The following is a 19,494-nucleotide window of genomic DNA, read 5'->3' on the forward strand; positions in this document are numbered from 1 at the left end:
TTCAAATCCTTGATACGATCTTACTGGTGATATTTCGACTACAGGTCTTGGATCACGATATTAAGTAATAATCGATACTGTCTGGGAATGGGTTGAAAAGCTGATGAACCGGTAATTCTTCGAATCATAGTATCATTGAATTGCATATCACTAAATTTATCGGAGCGGTGACTTCACTGGAAAGTGTGAAGTCACCGCTCCACTGCATGGGAGTGACCTTGATTCTCCGATATACGCATTTGACGATGCACTATTCCATAAAGATAATTTTTAATTGCTTTTGACATGACTGCATATATTCTGTTTACTCCTGGCGCCATCTATTGGTAGAATATAGAACTAAAGTAAACATTTTAAAGAAATGACACAAAAGTATTAAAATCAAGTTAATAGGAAAATCAAATAAACCAAATAAAAAAAGATCCCGGCCTGAAGACTTTTTCAAGGGTCACCCTCAGGCAGGGATTCAAAAAAAGGGATTTTTTCTGTGAGGGAATGCAGACAAAAAGTCTAATAATGATTCCTCGTGACCCGAAAATCTCCTGAAATTAGGCATAAGAGATATACCATTTTAACAGAAAGGACAATACAAAATTACAAATTAGAAGAAAATAACCACTAATAAGTAAAAATACAATAACAAAATAACAATAAACACTAAAGCACTTAAACAACTAAAGTAAAATAAAAAGGAAAGTTATACCAACAGCAGGCAAGGAAATTTTAAGCTATCAATTGTGATTCCCGCTTTTGTATTTTTACTGACATATATTTTTAATGCAAATTTTATAGAAAATGGTTTAATCCTATAAAGAAATTAAATAAATAGTTTTGAAAAAAAATCAAATTTAAGAAGTAAGCTGAAATAGATAAATTAATTCAATCACATGTTACTTAAATTAGTAAATTAAAAAGTAATTACAATTAACAAATTTTCTATTTAATACTAATTAATAATTTTTAGTTAATAATATGATTGAAATAACAGATATTTCGAACAAATATTTAAAAATAACAATAGCAAAATTATTTGTTATTCAAAAAATCGTGAATTATGCATCTCTAGGTCACTCGCATGAAGTGGAGCGACAACTTCACACTTTCCAGTGAAGTCACCGCTGCGATAAATTTCAGTGATATGCAATTCAATGATACGATAATTCCATGAATAACAGGTCCGTTCACTTTTCAACCCATTAACAGATTTCTCCTTTTCTGTTTTGTTCGATAGCTTCCATTGATCGATTGTTACTTTCTATCGTGATCCAAGACCTGTAATCGAAATATCACCAGTAAGATCGTATCAAGGATTTGAATCTAGAGATACATAATTCACGAATTTTTGAATAACAAATAATTTTGCTATTGTTATTTTTAAATATTTGTTCCAAATATCTGTTATTTCAATCATATTATTAATTTAAAATTATTATTTAATGTTAAATATAAAATTTATTAATTGTAATTAATACTTAATTTACTAATTTAAGTAACGTGTGATTGAATTAATTTATCTATTTCAGCTTACTTCTTGAATTTGATTTTTTTCAAAACTATTTATTTAACTTCTGTATTGGAGTAAACCATTTTCTGAAAAATTTGAATTAAACATAAATGTCATTTCTTTAAATTGTTTACTTTAGTTCTATATTCTACCAATAGATGGCGCCAGCAGTAAATGGAATATATGCGAAGTCAAATCACAAGCAATTAAGAACGATTTGTATGGAACAGTGCATCAACACATACGAATACCAGTAAGACCGGTTACTCTCATGAAGTGGAGCGGCGACTTCACACTTTCCAGTGATGTCACCGCTCCGATACATTTCAGTGATATGCAATTCAGTGATACGATGATTCCAATAAGCGGTCCGTTCACTTTTCAACCATTCACAGATTTCTCCTTTTTTATTATGTTCGAGAGCTTCCATTGGACAGATCGTATCGATTGTTACTTTCCAGTGAAGTCTCCGCTCCGGTAAATTTCAGTGATATCGTATCGATTGTTAGTTTCTATCGTGATCCAAAACCTGTAATCGAAATATCGCCAGTATCAAGGATTTGAATCACACCCCTCATTGAAAAGTATTGATGACTTGTATTTGTGACTTTTTGATATTAGTTACGTAATAACTGCTCGTAAAATATTCGTCATCCCTATTTGAATCACACTCCTCTGAAAAGTATTGATCACTGGTATTTGTGACTTTTTGATACTGGTTACGTAATAACAGCTAGTAAAATATTCGTCACCCCTAAATATTCACACAATATTTCGAGGATATCATATTAATATTAGTAATGACAAATATTTTACGAGTGGTTATTAAGTAATCAATATCAAAAAGTCACAAATACCAGTGTTCAATACTTTTCAAAGAGGGGTGTGCAGATTGAAATTAAAAGTTATTCCAATAAAAACTTAAATATTTAAATATAATCTTCCAGACAATCTGTTGGCACAGTCATTCGATTCTTGTATTCGGATTCTATTTCAAATGAATCAGATGTAGGGAGAACGGAAATGAAGAGTGAATACTTTTGGCGGTGTATGCAAAACATTTCTTTTGGCGAAAACATTTTCCTCCATTCCATAACTTACTGCGGATTTAAAAAGTTCTCTATCTATAACTGTATTTCCTGTTGCTTTTGTTTGTTTATCCAAATTGGTAAGTAGAGATGAATTTACTTATTTCCAATAATATAATTCAAATATTGTTTGAATGGTGAGTTCATGAACTTGCATATTAACTATTAGGCAATTAATGTGAGAACATTAATCTAATATTTGATATCTATGACATTCGTTTGTTTTGTAAATTAATCGTATTCAATATAAATTATTTCTTTCAAAGTATGTTTACAGAGATATAATCTAAGAGTGATAAGTTTAAAACAGCTAATTTTAACGCATTTCGGAGGAAGTAAATGATCTTAAAGGATGATAAAAACATACCTTTAAAAAAGATGCTAGCAGCATTATTTCTGATCAGTTTTTAATTTTTTTTAAAATCAGTTTTATGCCAAGTTAAAGTTTTGCCATTCGTTATAAAAGAAAATAAAAACATCTAAGTATTTGCTTGCAACAGGCAAATTCTAAACCCTCTAATCAAAACATCTTCCCAATACCTGGTTATTGTTATTCCTTTGAGAGGTTTGATTCAATTGAGTGATTATAAGCTTCTGAAAAAATCCTTTTAAAATCTCTCCAGAAAGTACTTGGGGTTATTAACAGGAGAAATAGCCAATAATTTTTCTCTGATGTTTCTTTCTGTATGCATATTTTTTTTAAAAATAAGCTCAATAATTCCTATTTTGAATTATAGGATTTTTTAAAAAAAATAACTTGAAATTAACTTTAAATGTTAAAAATGAAGTAAAAAAATTTTATTTGCTATTTTAACCAATGGAGGTGAAATTTATTTGGTGTTTATTTTGAAATATTTTACATAAATCTGAATATTTATGGTATCTGAATATTCATTTAGTTATAAATTGTTTGATGAAACATTATTAAATAATAATTAATATTTTTAATTAATTACTTATATATTTTTTTAGGATATTGCAAGTTCACTCCAAACAAAAATCAGAAAATGACACGTGATTCTATTGGATATTCTGACAAATATACAGATAATGTCTATGAATACAGGTATGACACTGTCTGTATTATTAATGCATCCTATTGAACAATATTATTTTCCTATACTATCAATAATTATTGTTATTCTTAAAAAAAATTAATTATTGAAAAAAATTGTGAGGAAAAATGATAAATTATTTTTTAAAACTTATGTTGTCAATCAGCTTTTTGCTTTTACTCATAAAATCTTAGAATTATTTTCATTTGTTATTCTTATTAAGATGAATTTTGATCGTTGTTTTCATATGAAGTTAAAGTGGAAGTTTTCTTTTCCCTAGGCATGTAATTTTACCTAGTGATATAGCAGAGCTAGTTCCTCGAAATCACTTAATGACGGAAACTGAGTGGCGCAATCTTGGTGTTCAACAATCCCCTTTGTGGGTACATTATATGGTCCATAATCCAGGTAAGTTCTTAAATTAAATCTATCTTTCACTTTAAATCTATCTTATATAAAATGAGTTCTTAAAATAATAATGAAACCTCTGTTTAGTTTTTGTAATCATTATTGTATTTCATTAAATGATCTTCATAAAAAGTTGCTCTTTTTACTTAAAGGAACCTATATAAAATTATTCAAGTATTCAATAGTATATCATGTTTTTAAAAAAAAAACAATTAGTTCTTGAGAAATTTTTGAATGTGATGAATTTAACTGTAGAATGCATTGGATATAATATAAACTATGACTGAAAATGCGCTTTTAGCCAATGGGAGTTATAAAAAATGTGAAAATATTTTGAACAGCTTTGGAATGAAATTTTGCTATGAAAGCATTTGAAGGTCATTATGATAAAATAGAACAACTCAAAAGTTAAAGTGAAGGCTGAGTTGAATGATTAAAAAACAATTATTTTTAGAATGTGTATAAATTGAAATATTTATTTATACTCATATATATAATATGATTACATTAGTGCTTTTAATTTTATACTTTAATTATTTTATTATGATAAAATATTATTATAAACTTTTATGATAAATTAATTGAACATTTTCAAATTCCAATTATTGTCAATTTAGAATTTGAAAATATTTAAGTATTTATTATTTGTCAATAATAAATACTTAAAGAGATTTATTACTATAACAGTAAAAAGAATCTTTTAATAATTTTTTTTGCGAATATTTCTTTTTATGTTGTCAATTTTCTGTACCCAAATTAAATTCCATTAATATTCAAACGATTTTGTATTTATTTGCAGAACCTCACATTTTGTTGTTCAGGAGAAAATTGACTGAAGAAGAAAAAGAGAGACTTGCCACTAATGCTGAATAATTAAGGGAAGGCAGTTTTTTTCCCCCAAGAAAAATATTTGATAAGTTGAATGGAATTTATATTAGCATTTTTATATACATACTGTATTTCTTATCTACATTTGTACATAATTCAATATTTTATTTTGTAAAAGGAAATAAAAAATACTCTTCATTTCTGTGTATTTCCTATTAAATAATAGATTTTTTTTAAAAAAAAATTATATCATGAAATTTTATTTATTTTAAAATAAGTGATACTAGGATTACGTAAAAAACCTTTTTGGTTTATAAGAAATTTAAATGGAAATTTTAAATGGTAGTTCTATTAAATATATAAGCAAATTAGTTATGTCATCTTATTATTTCATATCTATTTTTAAAACCTAATGGTAAGAATTTGTTAAATTGTTGTTTTTTTAAATATATATATAAGGATCAAATTTTACTTGATAAATTATTAACTGTTATTGAAGATATTAAATGCAACATTAACATAATTTAAATTGAGTTTCCCTAAAACATATTTTTTTATTACTGCTTTTAAAATAAATACTAAATAAACTTTTTAATTGTTTTGTATCACAGTAATTGTGAGCAATGGAAATTTTCTGTTTATCTGATACTTTTATTAAGATGATTATTTCTCAACAATGTATTAAAACAGAAATATCATTGCTGTGTTATACACAATTCTTTTTACTAAGCAGCAATATAATATATATGTTTATATTAAAAACAATAGTTATGGCAAAAGAAAAACAAAATCTTGTTTTCATGTAATGGGAAACACATTGTGATTGGAAGAACCAAGAGTTTTTTAAAATTAAGTTTCCTTCTCCATTTATAAAATTTTTTAAAAAAGTGAACAATTTGTTTGAATTAAATATTTTAATAAGAACAGCTTTGGAATGCAAACATCTATTTGTGTATAAGAATATGCAGTTAGTAAAACAGACAAAAAAAAAAAAAGTTTTTAAGCATTTATTCTTCAATCACAAGCAAACTTTGGTAATGACAAGCTACTTTCAAGTACTTCAACAGTACAATAATAATAAAAAAAGGAACATGCAAACAAAAACATTTTACAATAGGAAGACTAGAGATAGTAAATAAAATTGGAAATATAGCAAATTCAAAAGGCACATTTTTGGCACATACATAAAATTCAAACATTTAAATTTTTTTTTAACTGAATCAAAAATTTTGTGTAGTTCACAAACAGGAGAAAGAAAATCCTGTATTTTAACAGATAGTTGAATAATGCTTTATTTCAGATTTAAAATAATTTTTTGTCTCCTACTAATGCACTTTTTTTTTTTTTTTTTGATAAGTCGAAACATAACTAAAAAAATTTAAGAAAGAATTGATATTATGCTGATATAAAGAATTTTAATTTTTGATACTCATTTTTATCTTATTAGTCACACAAAATTAATGTTTAATCATAAAGAAAAGCAATCATTACGGTTTGAAGCTTAATTAGCAAGTGTAACATTTGTTATGTAATATATAAAAAGATGAAGTTAAAATATTAGAGAAAAAAAATAGGTTGAAGATTCTTTTATGCATGCAATAGCTTCTTTTACAAAGTCCATGAAAATCTTAATCATTAACAATCATAAAAATTGTTGTATTTGTTGACCGACACTCATAAATAATGATACATTTTGATCATAATTCTTTATTGAGATATACAGAATCATCAGCACCTAATATTCTTGTTTAGTCTATTTCGACAAATAACAGAGCAGAGAATCAATAACCCACACGATTGTCATTTTATAGCACCTCAGGATTTAAATGTTTTAAATACTGTTTTTTTTTGTACTGAACTCAAGCCTGATTCATTATATATGTTAATGTTTTATTTAGGGAAAGACATGCATTAAAAGCACTTCCAAATCAATATCCTTTTCTTTTTTTTTAATTATTGCATTATATGCAGTCTAAAATTATATTTATTCTTTTATGATGGGTGTTCTATTATGGGTGCATAACGGAATACAGATATTTAGATGCTTACAATAATGAAATTAAAATCTATAAATAGTGATTGTTTACTCATTGTATAATTATGCCTATTTGACATTACTTAATATATTTCTTAAAATTTTTAATTAAATAAAAACCAGAACATTTTATATAAATATAATTATTATTAAATACAGAATGCTTATAAAATTTGGGGACTTGCAGATTATGATTAATTTATTTAGACATTTCAAATTTAATTAAAGCATTAAATTATATAAGTTTAGGCTTTATAATATTTTTATAATTAAAGAAAATATTATGTACAGTAGAAAAGATGCAAAACATATAGCGTCACATTATTTTTGATTAAAATTCAGTACTTAAAATAGGAAAAAATAATTTTAGAACTAAAGTATTTAATTATTATTTAAAAACATATAAAAATAGTAAGAAATTCATGATGATTTAAAATAATAGAAAAGTATTAAAAATAATATTAAAATGGTTAATTTTATAATCTAATATACTCAATTTTTTTTTTTATTTAGACAATTTAATAATATCACAATAATAAAAACTAACCAAGAGCTTATAAACATACTGGATTTATCTCCAGCCTTTTCTAAAAAACAATTGCAGAAAATTATTTACGTTAATGCTAAAGAATTCATCGATAAGTAAACATAATTTTAAATGTCCTTGAATAACCATAGTAGAAATAAGCAGTATACTAAAATTTTACGTTTAATGAAATGTATCAACATAATTTCATATTCATTTTTTTTATAACTTGGATTAGACTACTTCAGATCTTTAGAATATAACATCCCCTCTTTTAAATTATAAGTTTTATAAACCCTTATTTACATTAAAATAAGCAGATATTTTTACATGAATACTGTGTTCATGCAGTTCATTAAGTTTACATTTTCATATTTGCAAATAAATATATTCTCAATTGCTTTTTTAGTTTTTAAGATCAAACTATTATTTTCTAAAACAGGTATAGTATAAATCAGAGTTGATAAGTATCTGCAAGTATAATATAGTAATTCCTATTTTTTTTATTTTTGACATTTTAAATGAGTATTCCAATGCAAAAGTAAGGGGAAGAAATCTTAAAAGTATTATTTATATTATATATATGCATGCACATATAAACAGTTAAATAAATTGAAAAAAAAATATATATTTACAAATGACATTACTGTTATAAAATCAAGATTTTAAAAAAATCCTTTCTTTACATAAGTGTTCTTTTTAGGTTAACTGATAAATCACATTCAATAATTTTTCAGAAATGCCAGCAATTTAATTATTTTCAAATTTAATAATGAGCGTGAGAAAAATATTTATAGTAGTAATTTATATAAATATTTTTAGTAATATTTTACAACACATATAAAATATACAGACCAAAGAAAATATATTCTTTTACTTGGTCACATAATGTATTAATATATGCTGTTGCATCCATATTATGTTTGCATCAAAAAAAATTATTAACACTTAATGGCACAATCATATTTCAGTCACTCAAAGTAGCTTATCTATACATATAAAAATTGTTCACAATAGAAAAAAAAAAAATCAATTATAAATTAGTGTTAACTTTTTATCTAACAAAATAAGCACCGAATAATTACTTCTTTATCTGCTATTTTTTTAATGTGTGAAAAAAATCAGGGAACTAGGAACATTTTCCCAAGAAAATAAATTAACTCTTGTCTTATTTATTTTATATTCAGATTGAGAATTGATTCTCTATAGATTTCTATTTAATCTTTCATTTTAAAACTTGTTTTAAATGCAATTACAGTCAATTTTCTCAAATATTGTTTTTGGTTACCTGGTTTTGGAGTAAGTAAGAATTTTTTTTCTTTGGTTTAATATGCATCATTATATTTACTTATTATCAGAAAGAATATATAGAAGGCAAACTATTTAACAACAAAAAAAATGACTAAGTACACATAAAAATTGATTAAATATTTAAAATCAATCAATCAAATTAAATATTTTTGATTTTCACACAGGAAAATAAATATTGGAGCATGCCATATTCAATACAAATAACAATACAACAATGATTGTAGAGTATTGAAAAAAATTATTTTGTTAAAGTTTACAAAGTAAGATGAATATGAAAAAAGTTAGATACTGAAAAATATTTGGATAATTTCTTATAAGATTCTTTTTTTTTTAAACGAACTTTCAGATCTGAAAAATGTCTTCTAAAATTCCTTTCGGTATCTGATTCTATTATTTACAGATAAAAAAATATAGCTCAAATCACAAAATTATTTCAAGAGATTAATTATAATATTAAATAAAGCTTCCTACATAAAAATCGGATTTTAATGCCTCTAGTATTAATGTACAAACACAGTCAACCTTCAAATATCATACATATTTCCTGAAAACAGTTTGTTACAAAGTACATCTAAGATTATTTGCAGAAATTTGTAACAGCAAACCCAGACAAAACAATTTCATTATAAATAATCCAGATATTGAGAAAAGAAAACACATTTTACCACAAAACCATAAAATGTTATATAATATTGGTTTAACAAATACACACAAACATAACGTTGCATGAAAATTCCAGTGAGAATACCATTTAAACTATATAATCAGCAAGTCACAAGTTCACTCTCTTCTATAAATAATTATAAAAAACTTTGAGAAATCTGACATGAATTGTAAAAATTGAATTTAAAACTAGTTTCTTTTTAAATTTTATCAAGACAGCAATTTAAATACTTTGTGTAGTTTACTGTGCTCTTCAAACAAGCTTCGAATCATGATGATCTGTATAGCTCCAACAACTATCATAACAACAATGATTAATATTGAGAATCTATTTACACTAGTGAAGTTGTGCTCTTGGAGATTACGATCTCGAGATTCAATTGCCTTCAACTGATCTTGATGATGCTTGATTTTATTTAAATCTTCACGAACTTTTGCAATGGAACTCTGAAATGAGAATAAATGTACATTAATTTTATGCTTTACTACACCACTATTCTTTTCCTGCATATGCTAGGCTGTCTACAGGTACAGTCTGTCAAAAAATTATTTGAATGCAGCTCATTATTCTGCAACTAATAATTCAAAAGTAAAACTGTAGATGTCTGTAACTGCAGAAATATATTCTTAATAAAAATATTTTTTCATACAAGGGAAATTTATACAAAAGTCAATTTTTTTCAACTATAGACATCGAATTTTGAATAATAAATTGATGAGTTATAAAAAAACTGAGATTTGAAATTCCTCATATTAAATAAGAATAATTATTTTTTTTACCATATTTCAATATTTTACAATTAAATACTTAAAAAACAAGACAAAAATAATATATATTTAAAAATATGAAAGTGTAGTTATGATACTCATTCTGTAAATTAAAAATATTTTAATAAAAACACATAAACATTTTGATGCCAAATCAAAGGAATAAGACTTTAAAACATCACTGCAACAAATTTTGTTTCCATCAAGTAGTTTTAAAGATATATGGTTATAACCAAAATTTTTTAGATCTTGATTTTCACTTTGGGAAGCATCTCAATTTTGTAAAAAAAAAAAAAAAAAAAAAAAAAAAAAATCATTGGCAGAAATAATAATAATAAAATAAAAATAAATAAGTAAATAGCTAAAATGGAATGAAAATCAAAGCATATATTTCAATGTTGCTCTAGAATAACATATATATATATATATATATATATATATATATATATATATATATATATATATATATATATATATATATATATATATATATATATATATATATATATATATATATATAACTTAATGAAAAGGGGGGTGGATGATCAATGCAACTAAGATTGTGCCAATTTTCAACTGATTGAGAAAAAAAAAATTATAATTTGATATGATGAATCATAACCAACAATGAATCAAGAAACATTAAATCAACAAGAATTAACTTTGTTTTTGATGCTTACTTTTATTACATACATTTGAGTTAATCTCACCCTTAGAAATGAAATTTTGAATGTTTACTTTTGTTGTTCATTTTTAAGGAATTATCACTTGATGTTTTAGAAAAGTTAGAACAAAGACAATATGAAAAGGAATTGAATGTTAGCATTTATAAGAAAAGAACTGATCTTAAAAGAATAATTTTTTTTTGTTACTGTTTTTTTGTTTTTGTTTGTTACTGTTTCTTTTTCCTACATAATTTTTGTTAAGATTTCTATAAAATTTATTCTGTCATATTTAATCTATTAAAATATGTGCTTTAAGCAAGTCATTTTGGATTAAATTGCTTTCTTCAAAACTGAAAACTTCCTGTAAATTATAGCTATTTAAATATATGAATTATTTACTTTTCAGAAATATTTATGATTCAAACAAATTTCTTCTATTTTATTGATTTCAAAAATACAAAATATCTTCCTAAAATAATGTAAAAGTAAAATTTGAAATAATTTTTAATAGTTTTATAAATTAAATTTTTAAAAAGGCATAAAAATAATTAATACCAAATGTATCCCTTTGGCTTCAGATAGATGCAAAACTTTATTTCATTTTAAAGGCTTTTATACAATTAATAGAAGATGTTACTTAAAAAGAAATACATATAAGGAAGTATTCAAACATCATCTTAATTTTTTTAAAAAAAAGCATTTTCTTATTCCATTTATTTTATTTGAGTTTGTATAAATTTTGAAATGCATTTAAAAAATCTGCCTATGCATATTTTTTAGTAAAGCACTGTAACTAAATTAATGATAAATTTTGATTTAAACAAGATTACTGTTTTTATTTTTTCCCCTCAATTTTTGTTTTAGTAATATTTTAAAAGCATCAAAAACTCATAGTTCAATGTAACATCATAAACTTATTTTCTAAAATTTTAAAACAGGATGGTATCTGCAGAGACAATACGGTAATAAAAAAATATTTTTACCTACAAATATTGTGAAAATATATAGTAGTTATGCGAATGGAGTTTACAAATTTTTAAAGAGGTTATACTTCCACTTGAAGGTTTTTTCCTAAAATTTAATTTTTATAGACTATGAGAAATAAGAAGTATTCTGATACTTTTTTGACAGATTGCACTTGATTAATAGCTTAAACTTCTAGAAACAATTTACCTTCGTCATAGTGTGTTAATCAAAAATTGTAACATCATAACTTTATATTATTCAATAATTTTCCACCTCAAAATCAGTAATTTTGAAGTTTCTACCCTAATTAGAAACAATTAAACCAATAACCAAACCAATTCAATTAAAATACTATTCAGAATATTTGCAATTTTTAAAAATATATTAAGAACAAAATCTATTAAAAAGAAAAATGCAACATGTTGTAATTCTTCTAGAAGGTTTAAAACCTCTTCAGTCATGAGGTACACATATGTGTGCCTCAATTTTTTTCATTTTTCTCATCTGGTAAAATTAAATTTTGACGAAATAATGCATGTATTTCAACTTTTATGAACGTAGCTTCCATTTGGCATCAATAAATAGTACTACAGTTCGATATTTTTTTCATATCCATTGCTATTAATTAGAGACATAACAAAAATAGTGTTGAACGGAAAATACAGCAAATTTAAGTACATTTTTTAATATTTATTATTAAAATAAATGGTTGTATATTTTTTAAAATAAAATACTAAGTGTCTGGTTAAAGTCATTACCAAATTATATCTTGTTATCTATAATTAAATTTGTATTTTCTCTGAAAATACAAATTTAATTAAGGTACACATATTCGTACCTCAGGCGTTTTCGCGTCCATTTCCTGACTGCTTGCGATCTATTGCGCTGTTTACCTTTAGAGCGCTTGTTTTTAAATTGTCATTTCTTGTCCTTGAATATATGGTTTATCGTTTTTTTTTTCTAATAAATAATTCTTATGTTCTGTAGTGTAATACAATACAAATTAAAAAATATTTATTTTTTAACTTTAGTAAGAAATTTAATTTTATAGCTGTCTTGTAGTCAGTAATTGATATTTCAAACCGACATCATGTACAAAATATACAGAATTTTATAAGCCAATAAAAAAATTTTCACATCAAGTGGCTTTAACTCAAAAGGAGGTTATTGAACTTTTAGGAAAAAGTGATTTTAGGGGAAGGAATAGAATTTCTCATGCATCGAAAATAATGAAACCTGGCAAATAGGATGAATGGTTACAGACAATAGTCAAATGTGCCTCGTCAAGTAGAAAGATAATAAATCCGTGACTATTATCCACATGTATAGGTAATGAGTCAATTGGAATAGGCAGAAAACAGACAAAATAATTGAAACAAAAAGCTGATATAAAATAATCTGCTATTGTAAAAGCATATAATAAGGGAGGCATCGACCAATATTTAGCATATTACCAGTATGCAGTAATTACAAAAAATTACTGATGCGAGCATTCACATAATTTGTAGATTTAGTAGTTGTCAAGTGCTTCAATACTGTAAAATAGGGGCAAAGCGAAAAGCCAAGGTGTCAGGAATGAAGCCTAAAATCTTATGACCTTATTGCAATTTCAAATGCATATAATTTGGTCCCTGTTGGAATATGAGGGAATTCTCATCACTAGCAAGAAAGAAAACCAAGAACAAGTAAAAAATCCTCTTTCAATGAAAACAAATTAACAGAAGAAGGGTCATCAAATGATGGAAATGCAACTACAAGACCACTGGAGATTTCATTACCACCATCTGGTGAAAATACCTCTAAAAGAGCAAGAAAAATTGTCTCTTCCCAATTAAAAAGACATAAGACTAGATATGTCAAGCCATCTACAACATTACAAGGATGATAAGTATGTATCAAAATGCAGGTATCCAGGATGTAACTCTAGAAGAGTCAAGTGCTCAAAATGCAGTATCTACTTGCGCAATATTTTAAAAAAAATGAAATTTCATTCAAAATAAGGTTTAATAAATTATTAATATAATAAATTTTGCATTTTTTTTAATTTATAAGGTCTTAGAATAAGAAAAGTATAGCTATTAAGTAACCAGGAAAATTATTATTATTATTATTATTTTTTTTTTGTTGTTGTTGTTGAGGATGCTTTAACTTGCTTAAGACCTGAGGTACACATATGTGTACCTTAAAATTATGGGACTTAAAATTGTTTGATCAGCAATTTTTTTTTTTTCAAATAAACTATTGAGATGTAACAAAGGTAAAACATCATGGAATCGAATTTTTAAACCAGTTTTAAAAAAGACAGGACTGAAGAGATTAAATACAAAGTACTTTGTTGAAGAATTCATAAAAATTTGTTTATAAAATTTTAATTAATGTAAATTGGGTTTTCAGACAGTTATGAGCACTAGTATATAAGGTAATAACTAATAGCATGCTAAATACAATTTTACAATGCTGAAATTATAAAATATCAAAAACTTGCAATAATAATGATGACGGAAAACAAATTAAACTGAAAAATTTAAAACACAATCACTCAAGGATAAATATGAAAAAATTATTTAAAAGAGTTAAATAATGAATTACCTTGATTTGGTCCATTGTGTCATTGTAAAGTAATTCTGGAGAGAAATCATAATCATCCCATTTGTCATCATAATCATCAGAATCAGAATCAACAAACACTTCAAAATAAACAGTTTTTGTGGAAAAATGACTGTGGCGATTGTCAAAACACAATTTGAAATCTCCATCTTCCTTTACTTCATGTCTGTTATGAGAAATAAATACTGAATAAAATTTGCAGAAATAAATATTTAAAAAATTTTGAGAAATTTAAAGAATTTTTACAGTGTTTTGAATATTATTATTCTTGTATTAAGAAATAGAGACACATAATATATAAGAAGTAAATGAAAAACTAATATTGCTTTTAGACCTGATTTTAAAAATTTATGTTCATTTTTTGAAAAACAAAATGCATTCACCACCAATCCTATCATATTTTATTTTGGGCTGGTGATTGAATTTATTTGCAATAAAAGTTTACTAGATATTTCATACTTAATGATTAATTACAAAAATTCTATCTGAATAAATTTATAAATAACAAATGCTTTACATTTGATAAAGGCAGATCCAAGCCCAGTTTAGGTGGCAAAGTTAATTATGTCATTTAATTTCAACAAACCCTCACTCTTCATTCAGTTTCTAAACTAATATATTTAAAATTAAAAAACTTCTCAATTTTTGCAATGCTAAAATAATAATAACCCCTTCATTATTATTTTTATAAGATAGAAGGACATTTGACTTACATATTTAATAAATTGGTAGCAAGTTTAATTAATTTACTAATAACATTTTAAATATAAAGTGTGTGTTCATTACAGATTTAATTTTTTTTTTCTTTTGAAAAAGACAATACAAACATAACTGCAAATGGCATAGAAGTACAAAAGATATTAAAAAAAATTGTTGATACAAACATCAAATGGTTCAAAAACTTTTGAGTTATATGCTGTTTTCCAGAGCTACCACAGTTCACATATAGTGGAATATCAATTTTTCTTTCATGTAAATTATTGACATTTAATAGAAAAGACAAGATTGCATTTTGTTACGAGCAACTTAGTAACTTTTGTGTATATATTTTACATAATCAATAAAATTGGGAATGGGCAGATGACTTCAACATTTCTATTATGAAATAATTTGCCTTTCTGCCACAAAGTTGAATTTTAAACTAACTTTATAGATACTTTTATTGCATCATTTGTTTTGGATCTTTTTGTAAAAATGAAATTTATATAACAGTTGATAAAGTTCAAGTTTTAGAAATGTTAACTTGTAATTGCTAATGGGGTAAAAGAAACATTAAAAAAAGAAAAAGAATTGGTGAATGCCACAATTTATTTACAAAAATAAATCATTCTCCGTAACATCTACAGTAACTAATATTTATCAAAACTAATTCAGAACAGTTTAAGCATTCAGTATTTATCGAAAAGAAAATGGTAACAAAACAAAAAGATAATAATCTGTAGAAAACATTTATTTTAATGCAATTCCTCAAGTATACTTTTCAAAACATAAATGAATGTTTCCAACAGAAATTTGAGTTTTTGACTTTCTTAAACTAGATGCATATTTCATATTTTTCAAAAATAAAAATGAAATGACTTAATAATTTATATACTTCATTTTCTTTACTATTCTCCTGAAGATACTATTTTAAAATAAGAAAATAAACTAATATATGTGAAATAAGTATATTTCAAATTCAGGGCAAGCTATAAATAAAGTTAAATCTTTAAACCATAGTTGTTTATGAAAAAAAAAAAAAAGCTTTTAAAAAAATTAAATTCTTGATTATTCTGAACGAAACACAGAAATACTTGCATATGAATTAAATGTTTATACATAATATTTGAAATAGTTAAGTATACTAAAATTATACATGTGAATATTCCAGGATTTCATATATATATAGAACACAGAAATATAAAGGATTACTGCAATTCAAACATGTTAATACTGATTACTTATAAAAGATCTTCTTAAATTACCTGTGATTAGCATCAGACTGTTTAAAATCAGATATCAATTCTTTTCCATTAGGAGAAAACAATTGGAAATTGATATCTAATTCTTGGTTAATGTTCACATCTCCAAAATTAGCATCAATAACCTGAAGTGAAAATTAAAAGAATAATATGTAAAATTTGGTTATGTATTTAAATTTATAATGCAAGTAAAGATAAATATTGTATATTAAAAAATTATAACATTGCTTCTATTTTAATCAGTGCTTTAAAATATATATGTAAAATAAAAAAATTCACTCAAATTAGATCTTTAATTTATAAAATAACTTCAAAATTACATGTTTTCTAAAGATGATATTAAAATCCTAATAGATGATTTTATTGCAATATCAAAGTTTTCAGAAATAAAATACTCAAAAGAAAAATAATTTTTTTCATCAAAAAATTTAAAAGGTTTTTAAAATATACAGACAAAGCATTTTTCTTTTCAATATTATACATCTCTTCTGTAATCCCTATCTAAATGCCACTTTCAGTAACTTATGAAATACACTGAAATATCTTTTTGTTCAAGAAAATGAATAAAGGAGAAATAAAATTAAATTGAGAAATTTATTCATTGAGAATTTTGTCAATGCACTCTCATATCATAGTAGGATTTCAATCAATAACTTTTGGCACTTTGGGATTATCCCGTCAACCATTTTCGCCGAACCCGATATTATCGCCAAAAGGTAGCTTTGTGCCATCATAATGAAATTGCTTTTCATGATGATGGCGTCAAAGGATTGGCACATTTTTGCGAGTACTGACAGGTCGATGGGATAATCCCAAAGTATCTTATTATTATTACTTTTTTTTACAGAAATTTCTTATTAAAATAGCTTCAGAATTCTAAAATTTGTAATTTTTACATAAAACCTTAAAAGTAAAAAGTATTGCAATATAAAATGATTGAACTTTATTCCTAAAAGTAGAAAATACACTAACAGAAATGGAATACTCATACTATATGCTATCAATCTAAATTATTCAAAATTTTAATAAAGTCATCTTCACTTTTCTTATTTTTTTTTATTTTTTTATTAGGAACTCTTCAAAGGCTTGGTCATAAAACTTTCTTAAAACATTGTATTAGCAAACTGTATTGTCTAGTATTTCCCAATTTTAATTAATGTACTTTTGTTTTGATCAAATTTCTGCTCATTTGAATATCTCCTTTGCAGATGAGGGAGATTATAAACGACACCCTACTAAATAGCTAATATCAAGACGAAATTTCTCATTTCTATGTAATCTATACATCACACACATACATACACATTATAGCATAATCTTAAATTAAAATATCTCAATCCTTTATACGCCTAATTATTTTGATTTAATAATTTTAAGATTTGAAAAAATAACTTTGAAAGTAAATGACATAGACTTTTTGATTTTAATTAAAATAAGTGTTAGAAGAAAAGTATACAAATAAATATAAATTCCCATTTTTGAAAAGAAAAATATCCATTTGGTTATTTAGAGTTAAAGTACAAATAAAGTAACAATGAAAATTTCCAAGATAGTAATTTGTGCTTATTAATAAATTTAAAATAATTGTTAAAAATAAATTATTAATTCATTATTATTAAGCAACAATTTTTCATGCTTAAAATAATATACATAAAAGGTAGTTATTTAAAATATATGAAATAATTATAGCAAATATATATATATATATATCTTTTTATAAGAATCATGCTTTTAACCTTAACATACAACCTGTAGAAATTTCCAATAATTAATGATGAGTGTCTAAAATATATTCGTTATTTGACAGAATATGGTTTTTAACAAATATTTATTGATATCAATAAATAAAAAATATTGCTAAATATATATGCATAATATGAATAATATAAAGGATTGTATAAATAACTATATTAATTTTCTTTTTGATGATCATTATTGACTCATTTTTAACAAATGCCCCTTTTTTCAATTATATATTTTTAAAATGAGATTTTACATAAATACTTTTATTGATGTAAATTTGTTGAGATTTTCACATTCTCAGACTTACAGAAAAGTCAGCTGAATTTTCACATTCTCAGACTTACAGAGAAGTCAGCTGAATTTTCACACTTAATACATCAGTGCAAAAGATTATATACCATAAAGAAAAGGCCAGTTTCATTTCAAGCAAATTAGTATACAGATTACTCAATCAGAAAGAAGTTATGCAATTATCTCCAAATGAAAGAAGGCTGAAATTTTAAATTCTGTAATTTGATAAAGAATTTGTTCTTCGAAATGATACCTTCAAAATTTTAATACTTTTTGGAGGCATTTAATGTAAAATTGGCTAAAATTTACATATATTTTTCCTCCTTCAGTGTAAACTTTTATGTAAAAACAATTATGGTCAGAAAAAAAAAAAAAAACATGAACTTCATCACTTTAATTTAATAGTCAATGTTTAGATATTCGGGACTGGTTTTCGAATGGAATTATACAAATTTGATTTTTAAAAATATTCAACGTAAAATTTTTAAAAAATCTGCCATTTCGTAAAAATAAACATAGAAATAATAATGATTAAATAATCAACATAGACATTAATAGAAAGCGCTTTCTAAACCTGATATTCGATCTCTAATGTTTGCTGCGATTTTGCTTTTTGATAAAAGCATTCTGTTGATCCAGGAGTAACATGAATAGTTAATTCATTTTCGGGACCGTCATAAGGATATTTTTGTTCTCCGGCACATAACAATAACAGCGACAACCAGCAACAAAAATGAATTGTAGTTAAAAACATTTTTGTAAATCCCAACATGCTAAATTTTTTTAAAAGAATTTTCTCGTTTTTTCCTTGTGCTTAAAGAATCCGAAAATTGTTTTAAAAGATCATACGAAGGCATATATCGATAAGAAACGCAATTGCTACTAAAGCAACTATTACTGCTTTTTTATCGGTATTCTAACACTTTTGAAATAGAAAAACGTATGTAAACAGACAAAGTTTAGATGTCTTTAGAAGCCACTGCAGAAAAGCGTGGATATTTTTATATATTTTTAAAAAATACATTTAGATTAAAAATTCAATATGAATGGTGAGAAACTTTGAACATTTAATCTT

At 24.6% G+C, this 19,494-nt stretch overlaps 2 protein-coding genes across 2 annotated transcripts; one reads left to right on the plus strand and one right to left on the minus strand.

The window, feature by feature from the left end:
• Window positions 1-2,470: 2,470 nt before the first annotated feature.
• LOC129966612 (cyclin-dependent kinases regulatory subunit 1-like) lies at window positions 2,471-5,091 on the plus strand. The gene is made up of 4 exons (XM_056081112.1): window positions 2,471-2,672; window positions 3,565-3,658; window positions 3,928-4,055; window positions 4,855-5,091. The coding sequence occupies exons 1-4, from the start codon at window positions 2,528-2,530 to the stop codon at window positions 4,926-4,928; spliced, it is 441 nt and encodes a 146-aa protein (XP_055937087.1). The 5' UTR covers window positions 2,471-2,527; the 3' UTR covers window positions 4,929-5,091.
• An 805-nt stretch (window positions 5,092-5,896) lies between these two features.
• On the minus strand, window positions 5,897-19,367 carry LOC129965512 (transmembrane emp24 domain-containing protein 5-like). Its single transcript, XM_056079479.1, has 4 exons — window positions 18,994-19,367; window positions 16,389-16,510; window positions 14,407-14,590; window positions 5,897-9,865 (listed from the first exon to the last, which is right to left on the minus strand). The coding sequence occupies exons 1-4, from the start codon at window positions 19,189-19,191 to the stop codon at window positions 9,629-9,631; spliced, it is 741 nt and encodes a 246-aa protein (XP_055935454.1). The 5' UTR covers window positions 19,192-19,367; the 3' UTR covers window positions 5,897-9,628.
• Window positions 19,368-19,494: the final 127 nt, after the last annotated feature.

Source organism: Argiope bruennichi, chromosome 4 (genome assembly GCF_947563725.1).
Source record: "Argiope bruennichi chromosome 4, qqArgBrue1.1, whole genome shotgun sequence".
NCBI lineage: Eukaryota > Metazoa > Arthropoda > Arachnida > Araneae > Araneidae > Argiope > Argiope bruennichi.